Source organism: Falco peregrinus, chromosome 19 (assembly GCF_023634155.1).
Source record: "Falco peregrinus isolate bFalPer1 chromosome 19, bFalPer1.pri, whole genome shotgun sequence".
Classification (NCBI taxonomy): domain Eukaryota; kingdom Metazoa; phylum Chordata; class Aves; order Falconiformes; family Falconidae; genus Falco; species Falco peregrinus.
Window position 1 is genome coordinate 1,938,544 of NC_073740.1, and position 19,264 is coordinate 1,957,807.

Below are 19,264 nucleotides of genomic sequence, written 5' to 3' on the forward strand. Positions count from 1 at the left end.
TTGCTCTCTGTGCTCTCTCTGCAACAGAAGCTTTCAGTTTTTCCACTACATGGACACCTGAAATACTTTGATATGCTCATTCGGGCTCCTTTGCAGTGAACAATGTTGCTTTTTTTAATTATCTTTCCGACCTTTCATGGGAATCATGGAACAGAGATAAAACAATTTATTCAGTAATTGCTGCATACAGTAGCGTATGGCTTGGTTTTAGTCACTTCACACGTTCGAGTCAACAATGAACGGTCTGTTCTACGCTGAATGCATTCTGTGATACCTTTGCAATGTTGCAGTGGCCAGTGCTCTTTCAAAAGATTTGGTAGCCGTGTAGGTTGGCCACTAGCGCTTCTTTGCTCTGCGCCAGGTGAGCCTAGTACAGGAGGACTTAAGGTCCCTAATAAAGGCAGTTCTGTTGGGAATTGCGCTGGAGAACTTTGTTGAGTGACCGATAGTCCAGTTGTCCCATGAGTTACCTCCTCCCTCTAGTGGTAATAAAGCAAACAGAAAATCCAGCATACGGCAGCATCGTTACAGACTGCTTTATTAACGAACTCTGTCGCCATACCCTCATATCTCCACCTTGTGGCAACTGCATTGGAGAAACAAATTGGAACAAGGGGAATTACTCTCTGTGTAGACTGGCTGGATGTGTATGGAGCACCAAATAGAGACATTAATGCATTCGTTTCTTGTAATCTGTTTCAGGTTTTAGTTCCTCGTTGCTATATCGCAGGGAATCACAGAAAAGTTGAACAGTGGCCAAGGCAGCAGCACCTTCTCTTGGTGTCCTAGGGGAGTTGAACTGGGAAACACTGCTAATGAAACTCCTGGCTTTTAAAAGAGAGCTCTTTAAGGTGTGATCCCGATCAGAGGGAGAGTAGAAAAGCAAGAGTTTAAGCAAAGCTAAAACACGTTACTACAGCATGATAAAAGGGCTCTAAGGACATGGCTGCTCTCGTAGTAGCATTTTACAGTGGAGATGAGATCCCTGCCATCTGATTTAACAAATGCTAATTTTCTCCCAGGGTAAAAAGAAATTCCATTTTTTTGCTTTGTAGGTGGCTGTTTCAAGTTAAATCTGTGCTGACAGCATTAGCGTCTAACAGCCAGTGAGAAGCGTGGCAAGTGACCTGGTGGTGTTACGAGCGCTTCCCTGAATACACAACAGTCCTGTCAGGAAGGACTTGCACTGGCACGGGTGAGTGAATGCCTGCTCGTAAATATATTTCATAATGGGAAGACTGAAATGAAAGTGCTCGTAGTGATGCTGTATTTATTATGCATGTGTCCTGTATTGGAAACGTTAGGGGCTGGGCTTTATTCTCTGCCCTCAGGAAAACATTAGCCCTCTGTACTTGCTTCTGTGTATCTTCTGCTCCCTTTCTTCTCTCTCCCCCTTCTCAGCTCTCCAAGATCCTGACTCCTCCTTTATTCTTTATTGGACTGAAACATGTTGCCTAGGCTTCTTTCCAGTTTGCCCAGGCCCTGTGCTGCAGCTCTGTTTCAGAGCTCTATCCACATAACCTACCTAACCAATGGAAGAATGGGATTCCCGCTTGGAATGAACTGTGGCTGCTCAGGAAGTTTTCCATACTTTTGTTCTGTGTATGGGCTGACCGCAAGGGTGAAAAACCTTCTATAAAGCACAAAAGGAGTACTGAAGGGAGGCCCCGCAGGGCTCCTGGTCATTTATTTCACTGCATACCCAATGATATGAGGACTAGTAGGAATCCAGTAAGGTTTGACACGAATGCGCCTCAAATTCAGTTCTGAGAAATTAGTTTTCTCCAGCTCCTTCTGTGTCTCTCTGCTCAGGGAACACCCATCTCCAAAATACTTCCAGACCGGGTCACAGACCTTTTGCCAAAAGTAGGTCCAACTGGAATGATCTGCAGCCACGTGCTCCAAGAAGTAGAAAGCTCCACCCTAGAAAACAGTGCCATAAAAAAAAAAAAAAAGACTTAGGACTGTTGACATCTGTATGCAGGTATGCAGTATTTGATCTTTTCCATCTTGGTAAACACTTTTTTTTTTTTTTTTCACCTTTTTAAAGTGATAAAACCTTTTTTTGGTGCCTTTTATCACCTCTCTTGAAGACCAGCCTCCTTTCCTAGATGTTAGGCATGCTAAAGTCAGGGTTGTTTTGAACAGGGAGGTCTCTAAAAGTCCCTCCGTTTGTGGACTTTGTGGTTTTGTGGAAGATGGTGGCTGTTACTGGGTGACGATTGTGCAAGAGGCAGAATCAGGTGACAGCAGGAACCGCTGCCACCAGTTTTTTGTCTCTGCCGTGCATGAGCTTGGACAAACTAACCTCCTTGTGTTTCAGTTTTTGCTCGTCTCAGAAATGTGCATAAACAGTTTGCTTACTCTACATACCAGGAAGGAAAAGAGTTTATTTCTTAATGTTTATAATCTAATGCCAGTAGAAATCTCATGTCCCAGGGCGGGAGAGGGGCTACAGTCGGTATCTGTGCTACGTCATAGTTCTGTTGTTGTCGGTCTCGTGAATGCTATTGATGTTTAATTGTAACTTTGATCGCATCTGCTCGATGCCTTTCCATGTTTGTAAATAACAGATAAAAAGCAAATCTGGTATTGTAAGCAAATCTTTCCCGTGAAACTTGTTCAGTGGCGCCAAATAGAGAAGTCAAAAGTTCAGACCTGATGTCTCCTTCCCCTACTTAGTGGAGCGTGTTGGGGATGATCTTATTCCCTCTTCCCTGGTTTTGCTTTGTAAGAGTGTGCAAGATTGCCTGGAGGAACTAATTGGGTTTTCTGCCATGTGCAGGGCTGAAGTCTCATTTACGCATGGAGACTGACCAGCTACACAGATTTAGCTCCCCTGTGTGGATAGGATTTGTGTTAAGTTTAACTCTTCCCAGTTATTCTGAGAAAAAAAGAGTGCATGTAGAAGACAAGCGGTATGCAAATGTGGCATTTTACAAGCATCACCCTAGATTATAATGAAAATACCTGCTTAGCTGGGTAAGTTTTAAAGATAAGAGTATCACTAGAGAAAACACATGGCAACTATGTACTGAAATTGTTAATCATTGCTGGTGTTACACTGCACATTTCTTCCTGCTTCCCTCCCCATATTCCACATCGTACTGCAGTAAATCCTGCTCATCCAGTACCGCTCTGCTCCTGCTCCTCCTCCTCCTCCTCCTAGCTCCCAGCACCTCCTGGGTTGTGTTTTGGAGTTTTTTAGTGGTGGGTTTGGTTTTGGGTTTTTTTACTCTTTGTTTCTGAAACAGCTTTAGCCTTGGAGTTTTTGCAGCTTGCCCAACTGCAAGCGCAGGAGCCGGGATGCTGGGTTGAGTAGCTGCGTCTCCCATTTGCCCAGGCAATCACAGCGGTGTGCCGGGCCTCCAGACCTCCTGCCTGCTTGGCACACAAATCAGCATCCCCCATCTCCCTCGTGCTGCCCCCGCTTACCAGCCTAAGCACCCGCAAAACCTCCAGCAGGACTTTCTGGATGTTGGTCACAGAGCACAGCACTAAGGTGCACACCACCACGTCCATGGCGCCGTCCGGTATTTGATGCAGATCCTCGCCAGAAGCAACCACTGAACGTTCAAGCTGAAGGTGCCGGTTCTCCGAGAGGCTCTTGAGAAGGAACTTTTGGAAATGCGGATTGGGGTCGGTGCAGGTCAGCCGGCAGCCCGCTGGGTAGAACGAGAAATTGGTGCCGGTGCCTGTACCGATTTCCAGCAGCGTGAGCTGCCCCGAAGGGCCTGCAAATTTTCTTAGGTTGCTGAACAGCTCTTGTTTTTGCCTGTAGACCTTACGGTTGTAGATGAGCGTCACCTTCGCCATGACATATGGGAAGACTTTCTTATAGAAGGAGTCCCATAAGCCCAGGCAGGCGAGTGCGTGGAGGGGCAGGAGGAGGAGCTGCATGCATCGCTGGAGGAAGATGCCGAGCAGCATCCTTGGAGCTGGCAGCTTGTCACGCAGCCCTGCTCGCGTCGCTGCTGCCAGTGCCACCTCTGAACCGGATGCGTACGTGTCCGTCTGTCTGGCCCGTCTGTCTGGCCGGGTGCCAAGCGCCTTCTTAAAGCGGCAGCACCTTGAGCGGGGAGCGCAGCACCAGCGTGCGGGGCTGCCTTTGCTCCTTGGTGTGTGGCTGGCTTTGAATCTGTCGCCTCTACGGAAACGCGTGAGCAGCGGGTTGAATCGGAAAGCTCGCAGCCTGCCTGCTCGGAGCCTGCCAGCAGGGAGAAACGCCCCGTCCACACCTCGCGAGTTCGTTTGCTGTTGGGTTTTGCTGACTGCTGCATCATCGCAGCCCTGAGCTGCAATGGGGGGCTCTCCCCACGTCTCTCCCCTCTCCCAGCAACCTGCAGCTTTAGGTACACGCTCATCTTATAGGTGCTACAGAGCTTGCTTAAGAACCCCGGACACTTGTATAACAGAAGGATTGCACCCACCATGTAGAAATCTTTCAGGCTATAGCAATCCCTCTGGCTCTCCACATGTAATATGTTTAAATTCCATGGTCATTCCAGCTACTCCACTTTGGTTTAGCCTCCCTGGGCTTGCCCGGTGTCTGTCACAGCAAAGGGACGTGGTCACCGACGCACAGACACCCCGTGTGCTTTGCAGAGGCGCCTGTGTGACATACTCTGCAAAGCCTGCGAACTGACGAGGCAATTCGGAGGTCACCACACCGAAGGTGAAGGGAGAAGCAAGAGCTGTGATGATGGAATAAGGAAAAGGCAGTATCCTTATCAAGCAGCTTGGATTATTTTTTTTTTTTTTACTGAGCAGCTGTGCGCTTCTTAAAGAGACAGCACAGCACCAGGTAGTTACTGTTCAGAGCGAGGATTACAGAATTTCTGTTGCCCGAGTTCTGGGTAGTTTTGTTCTCTTTTAACCTAAGGAGGAGTTTTATCGTGGGTTTTTTGGGGGTTTTTTTTGCTTATAGGCAAGCAAAACCATTAACAGGAGCTGTAGTATTTATCTGCTTTACAAGGAAGGAATATTTTGGAAATAATTTCAGACTCTGTGTACACGCGTTTTCTGAAGATTCCCTATCGACCTGGATCGGGATAACGAACCAGATCAGTCCTGGCTGATCAGAAGGGTGGAGAGGGCAATCCACGGACGCGTAACTCCGTGTGGGGACTGTGCGGAGCTTCGTGCCTCCCGTCTGAGATAGAGCCTCTCCTAGGCTGTGCTAGGATGACTCTGGTCGATTAGGAACTTTTTTTTTGTTTTGTTATCACCGTTCAAGCTCTGAGGGCGTTGACCTATTTATTTCTTTAAGCGCCTTGCTTAAAGATATCTTACACAAACCGTAATAACACCCTGGGGGGCCCCCGAATGTCCTTGAAAGTATTTCTGGTGCGCAGCCCGCCCCAGAGGGACCCGTGTGCCCACAGTTCCCAGCAGCTCTGTGGGTGCCCTAGTTGGAAGCCTGGGTGTGCTCCTGCATCTCCATCCCTGCGGCCACTGCCAGCAGCGCTGCCTGGGTGCAGCTCTGGGTGCTTCACCCTGCTAGCACCCACATCTATGTAAGGAAGGTATTTTTTCGGGTGTTGTGTGACCTAACTTTGATGTTTGGACACAAACACTCTCTATTTGGGAGATACTGCCCTGTTTCTCAGCAGTTTGTTATCAGTGGATTGTTTTTTCCTGTATTTCAGTAGGTTTAGTTCTGCTGATTTCACATCTGCAGGACGATCAAGCCAACGAAGGTCCAGTTTGGACTGAAAATTTCTCAGAATCTGCAGCTTTCTGTAGCAGTTTATTTAATCTAAGTGCTTTTGATTAGTTAGGGCTTGAGATATCTACATTTTTTAGGTTGCGCCTGCCCTTGTGTTACAGTAAGGTAGTCCCATAAAAGTCAGCGATGTAAAGTGAGGGCAGATTTAGTTCCTGTGTCATTTCTAAAGCAAGATAAATGAGTTCTCCAGCACAGCGCTGTGTCCCTAGCTTGTCTGCTCAGCACACAACTCCAAGAGCTTTGCTCAGAGGACAAAGATTGAAAATTCAGCGAAGAGGACATTTCTGCAAGGTGGATTTTGTTTGTTTTGGTTTTGTTTTCCTAAAGCAGCAGCCTAATACGGTGTTTCGGGTTGTTCTTTCAGCAACAGAGGCAGAGTCTTAGGAAGAGCAGGAACTATGTCACTATAAAAAGTGATCCTAAGATTGCCATCATAAATTAATAGGCATAATGTTAATAGGTATAAATTCTGTGTATAAAGGAGGAGGAGTCATCGTCTCTTAACTGAAGAAGGGTAACTTGGGTTGATTATTAGCGCTGTTAATCACTGTTTTCCTAGGGAGAATGGAAATCTGTGTGTATGACAGGCTTGTAGGTGAGGACGATATTCCAGGGGAGAGTTCCAGCTCTCTGGTGAGCTGCTGGGCATGGGGGAGCTCCACAGCTCCCCAAGAAACCTGCCAGGCGCTGAGGAAGGACTGGTGAGAAGAAAACTATTAGCCCCGGTGGCAATTAGAGGGAAGAAGCCAGTACAGTGCCTGGATCTGCCGGACAAAGAGCATCACGGCACGTACAGCGTAAACATTTATGAATTTTGTAAAATCTTCCTGTTTCCAGCTAATCCAGGGTGGAAGCCACGGAGCTCTTTGCGGCGACACATTCTGTGATGTCCGTGGCCTTTGGAAGTATGAAGGGAAAAAAAAAAAAAGAATAGGAAAAAGTGTTTGGCTGCTCCAAAGTTTTGGGTTTGCTGTGGCGGTGACACCTGCCTGGGCCACGCTCTCGGTGTTCATCACGGGGCTTCTGCGCTTAATTGCGAGGTCGGTCCTAATGAGTGAAGCTTTGTTGGCTTAAAAGTTTGGCGGTCGTCGTTAATTGTTGTTCCAGAGCCACAGCCCCCTCCCGCCCAGGCCCGCTGCATCGCCAACCGCGCGGGGTTTTTTTCCACCGGAACCGCGATAGTTGCCGCTATCGCGACTGATCGCGGTAGGCGCTGGCTGCCAGCCGTGCTTAACCGCTCTGCGGCGGGGCCGGGGGGGCTTCGGGCCGGTCCCCCCCCCCTCCCAAGGTAGGGTTGGTCGGGGGGACCGGGGCTCCCCGGCGGGGGCGCGCACGGGCGTTTGGGCGCGCTCCCCCCGCCCCCTGGCGGTGGGCAGGGGCCGGCGCGCCGTGCGGGGAGGGGGGGGGTGGGGAGGGGGGAGGGCAGGCGGGGGGGGGGGGGGGGGGGGGGGGGCAGCGCAGGCAGCGCACCAAGATGGCGACAACCGCAGTTCCTCCTGCAGCTCCCCCACCTCCGCAGTCCAGCAACGCCTTGCGGGAGACGCGCTAGTGCAGCGGCCACAGTAAGTGACAGCCCCGGCGCGGGGCCCGTGCCGGGGGTCTTTTTGCTCCCCGGATTCTTCTTCTTATTTTTTTTTTAATTCATATATCCCTCCCCCCCCCCCCCCCGCCCCGCTCCCAGCAGCAGCACCACCACACTCATCCCCCCGTCCCCCCCCGCCGCGGGCGGGGGTTTGCCGCAGAGCGATGTCCTGGGCTCGCGTGGGGAGGCACGGCTGGTGCAGCTGCGGGGGGGCTGGGGTAGCCCCCTGCCCCAAATCCGCCCCTTCCAGCGGCGGGGGGGCTGCAGGCGGGGGGGGGGGCCCTGGAGCCTTCCCCCTCCTCACCCCTCGGAGGAGAGTTGGCCCCGCTGGATGCCCGACCCTGCGCTCAGGGAGGGGGTGCGGGGGTGCTGCCCCCCCCTCTCCCCCGCCGCCCCCCGCGCCCCAGCAGCAGCCCGGGGGCTCCGGGGCGGCCCCTGCCGCGGGTGGGCGAAGCTCCAGCCGCCCCTTCCCGCCCCCCTCCCCCCCCCCCCGCACCCCACTGCAGCCGGGGGGCCCCCAGCCCCGTGGGGGAGGGGGGTCGCCAGACCTCCAGCCGGCCTCGGGTCAGCGTTCCCGAGGTGGGGTGGGGGTGGGGGCGAGCCCCCCTGTGCGTCCCCGCTCAGCCCGCAGCGGTGGGCCACCCTCCCCACCCACCCGAGGCCCTTCTCCAGGCCCCGTACCGGCGGCTGTGCTCTTTGTCTGCATTGGGGGGGGGGAGCAGAGGAGGGCTCCTTGGGGGGGTCTTGGGGCTGCCCCCCCTCAGCCCTAGCTGCAGAGCCGGGCAGCCCCCCTGCCACCCCCTTCCCCCTCCTGTTCAGCCTCCCGCTGTTTGGGGCGGGGGGGGGGGGGGGAAGTTGGAGGACAGTTTTGGGGGGGCGATGCGTGGGGCGGCTTTGAGGTACCAGGCTGACCCAGATGTTGGCATCACCGTCACACTCCTGCATCCTCCCCCCGTGCCCGGCAGATGTGCTTTACATTTCCCTTCCTCTGGAGAAGGAATTGCACATTCCCAAGCTTTTTCTAGGCAAAATCTGGGTGTCTTCTTCCCCTCCCCCCCCCCTCCCCCCTTTCTGGTGCAAATTATGCCCAGCTGATGTGGGGGTGGGGAAGCTGGAGGAGATGCTCCACGGCAGTAGCTGCAGATGATCCGAGGTAAAGTCTAAAAGTCTGATGGGAAAGGGGAGCGTGTGTGAGCTGGAGCTCGGCTTCTCCCAAGGGCCTGAGCTGGATTTTGGAGGTGGATCCCAGCTGTGGCTGGTTGGTCACCGCTGGATTTCCAGGGGACCGTCGGGGGGTCCTCCAGGAGCTGGCGGGGGGGGGGGTGGTGTCAGCTGATGGGGCGCGGGTTGTGCCTCTGCCATGTGTAGACATGGAACATGGTCCTTGCAACACTGCAGCGTTCCACCCCCAGCGGGGACCCATGACCTGTATGTCCTCGTTTCACACTGGGGAAGGTTTAATTTTGAAGAGCGAGGGTGTTGGGGGAGCCACGTTGCCCCCTCCTCATCTCTTTAGAGGCAAAAAGGGAAGGGAGCTGTATGGCAGTGGTTTCCCACGGGTGGTGGCTCCAGTCTGGATGGAGAGGGCCTGGAAGCGTTCTTGCACAGGGATGCTTATTTTTCCGTGTTTGTGATGGATGCTCCTCTAAGAAGAGATTGTGATGCAGGGCAGGCGGCAGGCTGGTGGGCACCCCGATGGGGCGTGCAGGGGGAGCCCCAGTGGTGGCGTGTGGGGGGGAACCCTGATGGGGCGTGCCAGGGGGGAGCTCCAGTGGGGTATGCAGGGGCAGGGGGGCAATGGGGTGTGCAGAGAGAACCTCAGTGGGATGTTCAGGTGGGAGCCCACTGGGGTGGCTGGTGGGAGCCCTGGTGGGCGCCCCGGTGGGGTGTGCTGGTGGGCGCCCCGATAGTGGCACACAAGAGGATGCCCCGGAGGGTGCCCCGATGGCAGCGTGCAGGGGGCAGTGCCAGTGGCAGCCCCGGTGGGGTATGGGGGGGGGCAGCGCCGGTGGCAGTGCTGGTGGCACATGCGGGGGGCAGCCCCAGTGACAGCCCCACTGGCTCCCCTCAGACCCCTCCCCACGGGGGTTGAGTGCCACGTGCCTGCACGGCAGTGGGTGCAGAAGCAGACAGCTCAAAGTGGGGTGGGGGGGGACATCACATCCCATCCTGGCGCTGGGTGCTGTTACGTCTAGTTGGTGAAGCTGCGTGTAACCTACACGTAGCCGCGGGCGCTGCGCAGCAATGGAGGAGTTAATGCGTGTCAGAGCCATGAGCAAAGGGGCAGTGCGCGGTGCCAGGCTGGTTGTGCTTTCCATCCCTGTGTAGCGAGAGGTCCCCATCCTTGGCTTCGGTTGTGTTTAAATAAAATAATTAACGTGACCGGAGGGCTCCGTGATGCTCCTTTGCTTATTTCAACACTTCTCCAGTGCCGTTCATCCCGGGTGACAAGGACCTGGACCTATTACAGTTTAACCAGTTATATAAGCTGGGGCGGATGGCTTGTATCTGGATCATGGTATGGATACTGTACTGCTCGGCGGAACAAGTGTAATTACGTGAATATTTTGTGAGCAGAGTTTCTAACAGAAAAGAGGTTTTGTGTTGCGGGAAATTGAGCACGGATGTATTTTCGTTCTCAGTTAAAGGAGGTGAAATAAAACAGAAGCCGAGCCGGTGTTGCCTGAAGTTGCTTGAAAATCTAAAGTCACCATGTATTCTTCCTTCCCCTCGTCGTTATGTCTGCGTTCATTTGTGGGCTTGCTGGGCTTGTTTAGTGTACTTTTTCGTTAGAATGATGTGACGTGGCTTTACATATCAATTGATACTATTTTTCAATGGCTGGAGAGGCTGTATGTGACGCTGGGCCATGCCGTGTCCATGCGGTCACATGGTTCCCATTCACTATCGATCGCCTTCCTCCCCGAGCAGCTGCAGCTGCCATTGACATCAACAAATATACTGGAATCGATCATTTATTCTTGTGTTCAAAGCAATGGTTTGGATTAAAGAAGGTGCGGTAAAATAACAAAACAAAAGCACTGGAGCTGGGAACCAGCACGGGGAAAATAATTGAAGGAACCGTGGGGAGGAGGTTGCGTGGGATGGCTTGTGGTCGTAAGGGGGAGAGCTTGGCATCGTTGGCTTTAATTTAGTGGGGTTCAGAAAGAATTAAACGTTCAGGCTTTCCCCCGATGTCCTGTTACTCCCGGAGTGGATGGTGGTGGAGCTGGAGGATGTGGTGGAGGAGGGGTGGCTCGCTGCTGCAGGATTCAAAGTCCTCCTTGGCATTAGCTCAGACTCCGGACTTGACTTCCAACACTTTGCAGGGTCTTCTGTCTTCCGAAAGGCTGGCTGTTCCCAAGTTTGAGGACTTCTGCCTTCTCTTCCCTCGGCCTTACCCTGCTGCACAGCGTTATTCCTGCCTAATGGAGCACGTCAGCATACGGGATATTTTAAGCAGGCAGAGTAGCCGGCAGGGGCTGACCTGTAGCAAAATGATGAAATTGCACCTTTCTGAAACCAGCCCTTTCAAAAGGCAAAACTCTTGCTATTTAAGACCTAAAAATCCCGTTCCGTGTTACTCATACTGCTCCTGTGCTAGCAGAAAGGTAGCTATGAGGAGGTTATAAAATATCTGAGCAGTTAATTCCAGAAGGATTTAAATTAAAAAAAAAAAAAAAGCAGCAGTAATATTTTTCATTGTGGAACAGCGTATAACACACCATGAACTTTACAGGTAGTGACCTTAAAGTTATGTGAATAAAACCTTTGTTGCTGGACAGGTAGGGAGCAGAAAATACTGAAAATGGCTAAATCCATCTCCTTTCTCTCTTTTCTCTTGATAAGTACACTGTTCCTTATTTTTACTAGGACTCCCCCTAGGATTTTTAAAACTAAATAAAATATCCCTGCCTGCGGTTGCTCCTTTTCTGGATGCCGGGCGTGCTTTGGCTCCTGAGGGAGGAGGTGCTGCTTGGGGTCAGGGGCTCCTACAGCTTGTTGGGGCTCACTGGCAGCATCCCGCTCTCCTTGGCCATTGCGGTGACATTCCCAGTGCTGGGTTTTGAGGAAGGATGCTTCAACAAGAGCAGCCAAAGCTCATCATGCATCACTTACAGATCTTCTCTCAGCACCTCAACTTTTCTTTCCGTGGCTAAGCACACAACTGTTTTCTTTCCGTGGGTAAGGGCATGCCCAGACATAAACCACATTCTTGTCTAGCGTTAAGTTATAGAAACAATATTGTTATTCCGAAGACCGGAATAATAAAAAGTTGTCTTTATTTCCAGGCGTGTTGACTTCCCAAGAGGTGTCCATGCTCGATATTGTTCAGAATCAGACCAGTTCTAAGGAGCCTGACCCTTACCCAGAGGAGCCGGGCATTATAGTTGTGAAGTTGTGGAGCTGGATACCTCATCCTTAGGCCATTTGTGGATTTAATAATAGACCTGAGTGATTTAATGTGCCTTGAGTGATCCACAGGCCCTTCAGCGTGAGACGCATCTCACTGGAGTGGGAAAGTGCTCTAAAAACGTGGGGTTGAACAAGGAATTCTCCTGTTTCAATGGCATTTTCAGCAGGAGAGGAACTTTGTAGTGACTGGCAGGTGAAATCTGTAGCAGGACGGGAACGTTAAGGCAACTAGGAGTAGCTGCCATTAGGAGAGGGGGATTTTTGTGTAATTGGATGGGGGTGACAGGATGAAGGCAGTGTAACTCAGGCAAGCGCCAAACCTGCATGGGTTGTATTCCAGAACATTGCAGAAATTCTGGGATCTGTGTTGTGTAAGAGCAGAGAAATAGAAGGAGGGTTATTTATTCTCCTCCTTTTCGTATTTGTCCATCTTTCTACCATTTGTAATCATACCATTGGAGGGCTCCACAACATTAAATGAATCCAGAATTACCGTATAAGATAACTGTTACCTCGCTCCTATTTCACAGGTCGCTGGTAGGCTGCAGGAATTGAACGAGGGATTAAATTTACCCAAGAAGTATTTTGAACAACTCTGGGTTCAGGAGTTGGGCTTTACAAAGGGCAAGCTGAAGGTCTTGGTTGGTCTGGGTGAACCCCCAAGTTCCTATGGGAGGTTGGTGGTAAATGCCAGTCAGCGCGGAGTGATGGGAACAGGGACCGGGAGGGCTGGGGTTAGATATTTTTAGTTCTTGTAACTTACTGAGCGATATTACAGAAGTCATGCTGCTACTGGTAGGGATTAAAAAAGCTGACAGTACTAGATCTTTAGTTTTGAGAAACTTTGTATTAAAGCATCTTTAAATATTAATATTGTTTTCTAATATTTTTCTGTTGCTTTTGCTTGCTCCTCCCTACGTTTCTGTTCATTTTTTTTTTACCTTTGGAGGGGAGTGTGTGTTTAGGTTCAGTCCTGCTGCTGCTGTTTTAGAGCATCACTTTCCTGCCCTGTCCGGAGCCTGCCCTTGAGCTCTGCTCCGAGGCGAGTGGCCGGGAAACTTCTGTGATGTTTTACAAAGGCTGGGGAAAACACCCCACAAGACAAAAATAAATACTGCTTGAAAGTGAAAATATTTCCTTCTCCTTCCACCTTATAGCATCCAATGTGACAGGAGAGCTTTTCTAAGGGAAGGTTCCTCCCGCGTCTCGGCCGGTTGTGTTGCTGCACCTTTTCATTCATAAAATTGGCTGGTTTTAGACACGCAGGATTTACTGCAGATGGAGAAGATGGGTGAGTTCTTCTGAAGGCCATTTCCAGCCCCGGATTTTCTCATGCGTGGCTATTTCGGTTTGGCTCGAAGCTTTTTAGGTAGAATTTCAGGGGGCTGTTCATCAACACTGGGTTTTCCTTTCTTGCCCCAGCCCTGCGTGTGTCTGTGTGGGTGAGATGGAAATTGGGAGAGAAGGGATCACTCTCAAAGGAACTCAAAGCCTTGCTGTGAATGCCTGAATCTGGAAAATTAGTAACTGAAGAAATGTGTTAAAGGAAAGATATTGCCTCAAAAGTGTTTTTTAATTTATTTGGACAATCAGCTTGAATAATTTATTGGAATATTTCATAATGTACCAGTAAATGGACTGCTGGGAACATTCAGAAAAAATAATTAAGTCTTAGTAACCAGGCACCTCAGTACAGCATTTTTATGGGTGTAAAATCTTGGATCTTGGAAAAATGTGTGTGTAAATACACAAGCTGGTCCCAGGGGGTCCTGTGCACCAAACTCCAGGTGTCTGGATGAATTCCTGCCTCCCCAGAAGTCTCTGGGTCGTTCCTGATGCCATTAGCCATGGATGGGCCAAGCACCCACCCTCTTCTTCGACTCCACCTGGGCGGGGAGTCTTCATCACAATTTTCAAAAAGGTTTTCTTGTTAGAGGTTGAAGAACCGCATGAAGAACCAAAATAAATTCTAGCGTTTACCAATTTCATTATATCCTCAGATGACTATACTCAGTTGTAAAATAGAATTGGCAAGGTTTTTGGTGGAAGGAAGAGCCGAACGGCTCCTGCTGTGCTTCAGCAGCCCAGATGTGCCAGTGTGGAAGCATCTTTATTGATGGAGATGAGGATGAGGCGCAGTGCTCTTGGAGAACTGGTACTGGTGAGGCAGAGGAGCGGTCCCGGGTGTGGAGTTGGCAGCGCGGGGTGCGGAGCGTGTCCGATGCCTGGGTGGATGCTCTTACCTACAGCCCCTTATTAACGGGACTGGAGCCTGGGAGAGTCCCAGTGCTTGTGATCGGCTTCCAGTTCCGCCACTGATTTCCAGGTGACCTTGGACAAATGATTTTCCCTTTCTAGCTCTCTGCAGAGAAACTTTTCCACTTGAATCCTGACATCTCCAAGATGATGATAGTTTAATATTTTTTCATTCCATCAACATGTGGATAATGATTAATTTTAGCAAAGGTCTTGAAGTAGTAGGTTTATTAAAAAAAAATAATTAGAGAATACTTGCTGCTTTTTGAATACCCTTTAATAACTAATTGAAACGCGCAGCAAGGGGAAGGAGTGAACACCAGTTCTTGGTTCTGCTTCCTACACGGGCTTCTACAGCAGAAAATTTTTCCAAAGTAGGCAAACTGGAGCCTGAACTCACCCAAAAAGCAGATGTGCTGGCACCCTCATTCTGTGTGGCTGGTTTGGGGGAATTCTTTTGCTGTTTTTCTTTTTTAATTTTTTATTTTTTTAGCAGACATTCCTGCAGTCTAAACTTCATTTTCCCAATGAACACAACAAAACCCCTCCTTGGTGAATGCTGAACAGATGTTTAGGAAATATTATTGTGTCCTCACGTGAAATTTTTTTTTCATTGAGTCTTTCTTCCTACTGAGAAAAACAGTGAATCCTGAAAGTGGAAATCCTGGTTATTCTCACTGTTTTACATTGACTGGACTCCCCCACACACCCACCTTTAACCGCTGCTACTTGCTGTGGGCACGTTGGTTGTGGGATGCTGTGGGTCTCAGTGGGGCTCTATTCCAGACTGTCGGTCTGTGTGGTTTAGTTTTGTTTTGGTTTTTTTAAAATAAAACTAGCTGTCTGAACTATCATGGGTAGTTAGGTATGTGTGTGCTGAGCAAAGGTTATGGGCTGGCTGTTGGAGCTGCAAGGTGTGGCTTGGCATCGTAAGGACGTGTGATGCTGGGCTAGCAAAGATTTAAAACCCAATATACAGGTCTGAGTTAAGGAATTAGATAAATATTTCCATTCCCATCCTTTCAGGTTATATCCTAATTTTGTCCATTATCTTACTATGGGATAATTAACGGGGAAAACAAACAAAGTGTCCGGGCAGGGAAGAACTTTGCAGGGAGGGAAAGCCGCGGGGTGCTGTTACATGTGGATATTAAGTGAGCATCGCATCAGCCCGACGAGTAAGTACCACGTTGAAACAAGAGCAGCTGCTGCCGAGAGTGGGGCAGCGGAACAGCGTGGAGTACGCGGCGAGGCAGGCTGCTCGCCTGCTTTATCGCTGTCGCATCAAAGCGTCTCGTGATTTATTAATGGTCCGGATCTTTGCAAAACCACTGTGATGTGCAACTGAGGACATGTGCTGGTTTTTTAGGTTATTTTGGTTTGTTTTTTTAAATTGGTTTTGGTTCGTGTCTTTTTTTTTTTTTTTTTTTTAAATACCCACTTAGCAGATTAGTTGGTTGCTTCCAGTTGCCGGTTGTGTAATTGTGCATACAAATCAGGCGTTCATTTGTGCCTTCGGTTTTTTTCCTTTTTTTTTTTTTTTTTTTTTTATGCTGTGTCCCTGAGCTACTTTGGTTTCTAAATTCAGGCCTTACATATTTATCTGTGCCATTCAATTAGACCACATCCCCAATGCTGCTATATAGTTTCACAGTATGTGGGAAATTTGGTAATTAAATGCATGCAAATGCTGCAAGAATAGAATAAATTAATTTTCCTTAATATCAGCAGGCTATTCTGTGATGTTTCTAGAGATAACGTGACCAAGATACTGGCTTTTCTCTCCCCTTTTTGCCACCTTTTTTGAGTTTTTATTGGATTACTCTAGAAATAACCTGGTCCAAGTTCATATGAAAAGAATCCCAACCCGTGGAGTTACAGGAGGGAGATGTATCCTTAAGTTTTTTTGGCTTTCCGAAATAAAACCTGAGACGGATGCATCATGAAGTCCTACATGTGTGGCGCAGCTTTGGATGTGCCGGTGAATTGGAGCCCTGGGGATGCGTGTAAATGGCAGTGCCAGGGCTGGAGCCAAGCAAGGAATAATGGGAAGTGGCTTGGAGGGACAGTTTGCACTGGGTGGTCTGGCTTTTGGAAATGGCCCAGGTATTATTTGGGTATTTTTGGAAATACCCCAGGTATTTGTTTTTTGTTTTTTTTTTTAAATACCTTGGGTATTATTTGACTTCTTTTTTAAAATACCCTAGGTATTATTTGTTTGGTGTTGGTTTTTTTTTTTTAATTACCACAGGTATTATTTGATTTGTGCTTTTATTAAATACCCAAGGTATTATTTGGGTTGTTTTTTTTTTTAAATATCACAGGTATTATTTGGTTTTATTTTTTTGGAAATACCCCAGGTGCTGTATTAAAGGCTGGCATCTCCAGGTAGTCTTAAAAAAAAGGACTCTTATTTCTGTGCTGTATTTATTGATGAAGTCTGCTGCAGTCCATGGAAGGTTGTGGTTCTTGGGTTCGGAGTGTGCCGGTTGCTGAGGTTGAGGAATGTCTCCCAGCTCATCGGTATGGATGGGAGCGGGACATCATTCCTGTGATGTCTCTGGCTCCTGGGAGCTTTTCCCATGTGCATACAGCACAGTCTCCAAAGCCAGGGGCTGTGCAGACCGTTGGTGGCAAACCCTGTGCTGAAATACCTGAATTTTAACCATGCCGTCCCGTATCATAGTTTTCAAGGAATTTGAAAGTCGTTCTGCTTTTGGAGATCCCAAACCTTTAATACATATTTTGATGCTCTGTGCGTGTTGGCTTAAACTGACCTTCCTGATGCTCTTTTTTTTTTTTTTCCTTACTTTAAGGGACCTGATCGCGTTTCTGTGCTGTATTCCTGTGGTTATTTTGCCTTTCCTCTGGAATTCGTTGCCACTTTGGTGTTTGGTTGCTCCCCAAAGTGCCAAGCCGTGCCGGGGCTGGGTTGTATTCCAACCTGCAGTACTGCAGTGCCGTTGCATCAGTGCAGGGTTGCTGGAATTCCTCTCCTCTCTTGGCCTCTTCCTGGAGTGTGGAAAAGCTTGAAAGAGGTACCAGGAGCTCAGAAATGCAATATATTCTTGCTGCTGGTTCTCGAGCGAGAGCTTGGCACCAGGTGCGGAGCTGCAGAGGGTTTGTAGGCGGCTGGATTCAGGGAAGCGAGCATCCGCGCGGCTCCGCTCCTTTGTGGGGACAGTGTAAAATCCTGTCAGAAGCCCATGCTCCTTGGTGGGTTGGAAGCTCTGTGAGGGTTCCCTTGGCTGTGCCTCATCTGCTTCCCTTTCCTTTTTATTGTGGACAAGCGCTTTTGCATTTTTTATTATTTTTTTTTTACGTTTACATCTGATTTTTACGTTGGCGTTTGCATCTGACCTTTACGTTGCATCTGATGCAAAGACAACTCCGCATCTAACCCGTGGTATTCTAGAACCTTAACTTTCAGGAATTACTGTCAGACTTGTCTTTTGACATTATTTCACTCGTAGGGCCTGAAATGAGTGGAACCCCCCTGCTAATTAGATAGATGTTAAACGAAAGGGTGAGATGTGACATCCCGTAGCTGAGATGCGGTGTAGAAGCGGAGCCTACCAGGGTCTTGGTGCTGCCTCCAGAAGCGCTCGGGGTGCTCCCTGGCACACCTAGTCCCACGCACACCGAAGTTATTAAGGAAATTTCTCCTTAGCTGCAGTAATATCCGATAGGACACGAAGGAGCGTGTGGGTTCTTTAAAAGAAGTCGGCATGTTCCGCGCGTGTTGGTCGCCGCGCTCTCCCGTGAGCCCAGCCCCGCATCCCTGTTCCGTTGTGCGGTGCTGCAGCATCACCACGCCGCATGCCTCGCTGGTAGCAGGGGGGACATGTGTCCCGAGGCTGAACACCTCATCCTCACCCTGCGATCGCATCCCACTTGGAATTTTTGGCTAATAACCAGGTTGCTGGAGAGCAATGCCCGGTAGACTCAGTTTTGCAGGAAAACACTCTTTTTTTGCTAAAGTTGCTTCTCTGAATGGGTTCTGTAGTCTGGGTGGGTGGCGGGGGGGCCCAGGGGGCACCCAGCGCAGGGTGGGTGTTGCAGAGCCAGGGGTGCTGGGGAGAACCTGGCCGATGTGTGTGGGGTGATGGGCAGGTCCAGCCCCGACGTGCATCTGCCGTAGCTTGTGCTGGGGGTCCGAGGACGCCAAGCGCGGCGTTGCTTTTGGCTCTCGGGTGCCGCGTGCTTGTCTGCCTGTGCGTGCAGTGACTGACTTTGTTCTGCCTGTGCTCTTTGCTCCCCTGCAGAGTTGACCTGTCCGGGGTGCAACATCACTAAAGAAGCTGCTGCAGGATGAAAAGATGGCAGCACGGCTGCTCGCACCACCGGGCCCTGATAGTTTTAAACCCTTCACTCCGGAGTCTCTGGCTAACATTGAGAAACACATCGCAGAATTGAAAAGGAAGCAGCGGTCGAAGCAAGACAGCAGCCACCGGGATGACGATGAAGACAGCAAACCAAAACCAAACAGTGACCTTGAGGCGGGGAAGAATTTGCCTTTCATCTACGGGGACATCCCCAAAGGCCTGGTTGCTGTACCGCTGGAGGACTTTGACCCTTATTACATGACCCAGAAAGTGAGTCTGCAAGAAAGAAGTCGCTAAACCGCCTTTTTCTTAGGAAATTTCAGGTTTGGGTATGGTTTGAGTAGAAGACAAAGAGTGGAGTCTTTGGATGGGGCTTGTTTGCTTTGTGTGTTCTATATTTTTCTTTGAGGTTTAATAGAGATCAGCCTTTAAGCACCTGCTTGGATGGTGTTGGGAGAACAAGGTCTGGAAATTAAAAATAGATAAAGTTGTGCTAATGTGCCGATTTTAACCGTGAGGGCAATAAGAAGAATTTAATGGAGAGGTAACCATAACGGTTTTAACTGTGTGTATTTCATTACTTGCATGGAATTCAGTCTGAATTTTACCGTTACGAACCAGCCGGACGTGGAATCATGCCCCAAAAAGAAGTGAGATAAACTAATTAAGCCGCTTTCATCTTGGTAATTTTTATTTTTAAAAATATTTGTCTGTGGAATTAAGGTGATAGGGCGGGAGGCGTTTGTGGGTGTGTAAAGAAATGGTGTCATGAGGGAAGTGGTGAGCAAGCAAACGCTGTGCTGGAATTGGAGGGGAGGGGTCTTCTGCTGGTGAAATAAGAAAGAGCATGATCACTGGTTTTCTTCAAAGGCTAGATGACTTAAAGCCATGGCTTGTTTCTACTGTTTAATTTCATTGTTTTCTTTGCTAGAACTTTAATTTGGATAAGCTGAGATA

General features: G+C 49.5%; 2 protein-coding genes across 9 annotated transcripts in view; one reads left to right on the forward strand and one right to left on the reverse strand.

Moving 5' to 3' along the window:
* Nucleotides 1-512: 512 nt before the first annotated feature.
* LOC101910655 (putative methyltransferase-like protein 7A) lies at nt 513-4,842 on the reverse strand. The gene is made up of 2 exons (XM_005241649.3): nt 3,436-4,842; nt 513-1,923 (listed from the first exon to the last, which is right to left on the reverse strand). The coding sequence occupies exons 1-2, from the start codon at nt 3,928-3,930 to the stop codon at nt 1,687-1,689; spliced, it is 732 nt and encodes a 243-aa protein (XP_005241706.2). The 5' UTR covers nt 3,931-4,842; the 3' UTR covers nt 513-1,686.
* The window catches only part of SCN8A (sodium voltage-gated channel alpha subunit 8), a 62,212-nt gene continuing 43,660 nt past the window's right edge, over nt 713-19,264 (forward strand). For 4 of the 8 annotated variants that reach the window (XM_055791979.1, XM_055791983.1, XM_055791978.1 and 1 more), the window contains exons 1-2: nt 7,185-7,290; nt 18,248-18,577. In XM_055791979.1, the coding sequence (XP_055647954.1) occupies nt 18,302-18,577 (276 nt within the window). In that variant the 5' untranslated portion in view covers nt 7,185-7,290; nt 18,248-18,301. Of the gene's footprint in view, nt 1,196-7,184; nt 7,291-18,247; nt 18,578-19,264 lie in introns of those variants that run through there. The other 4 variants (XM_055791984.1, XM_055791985.1, XM_055791981.1 and 1 more) reach the window with 3 other exon arrangements.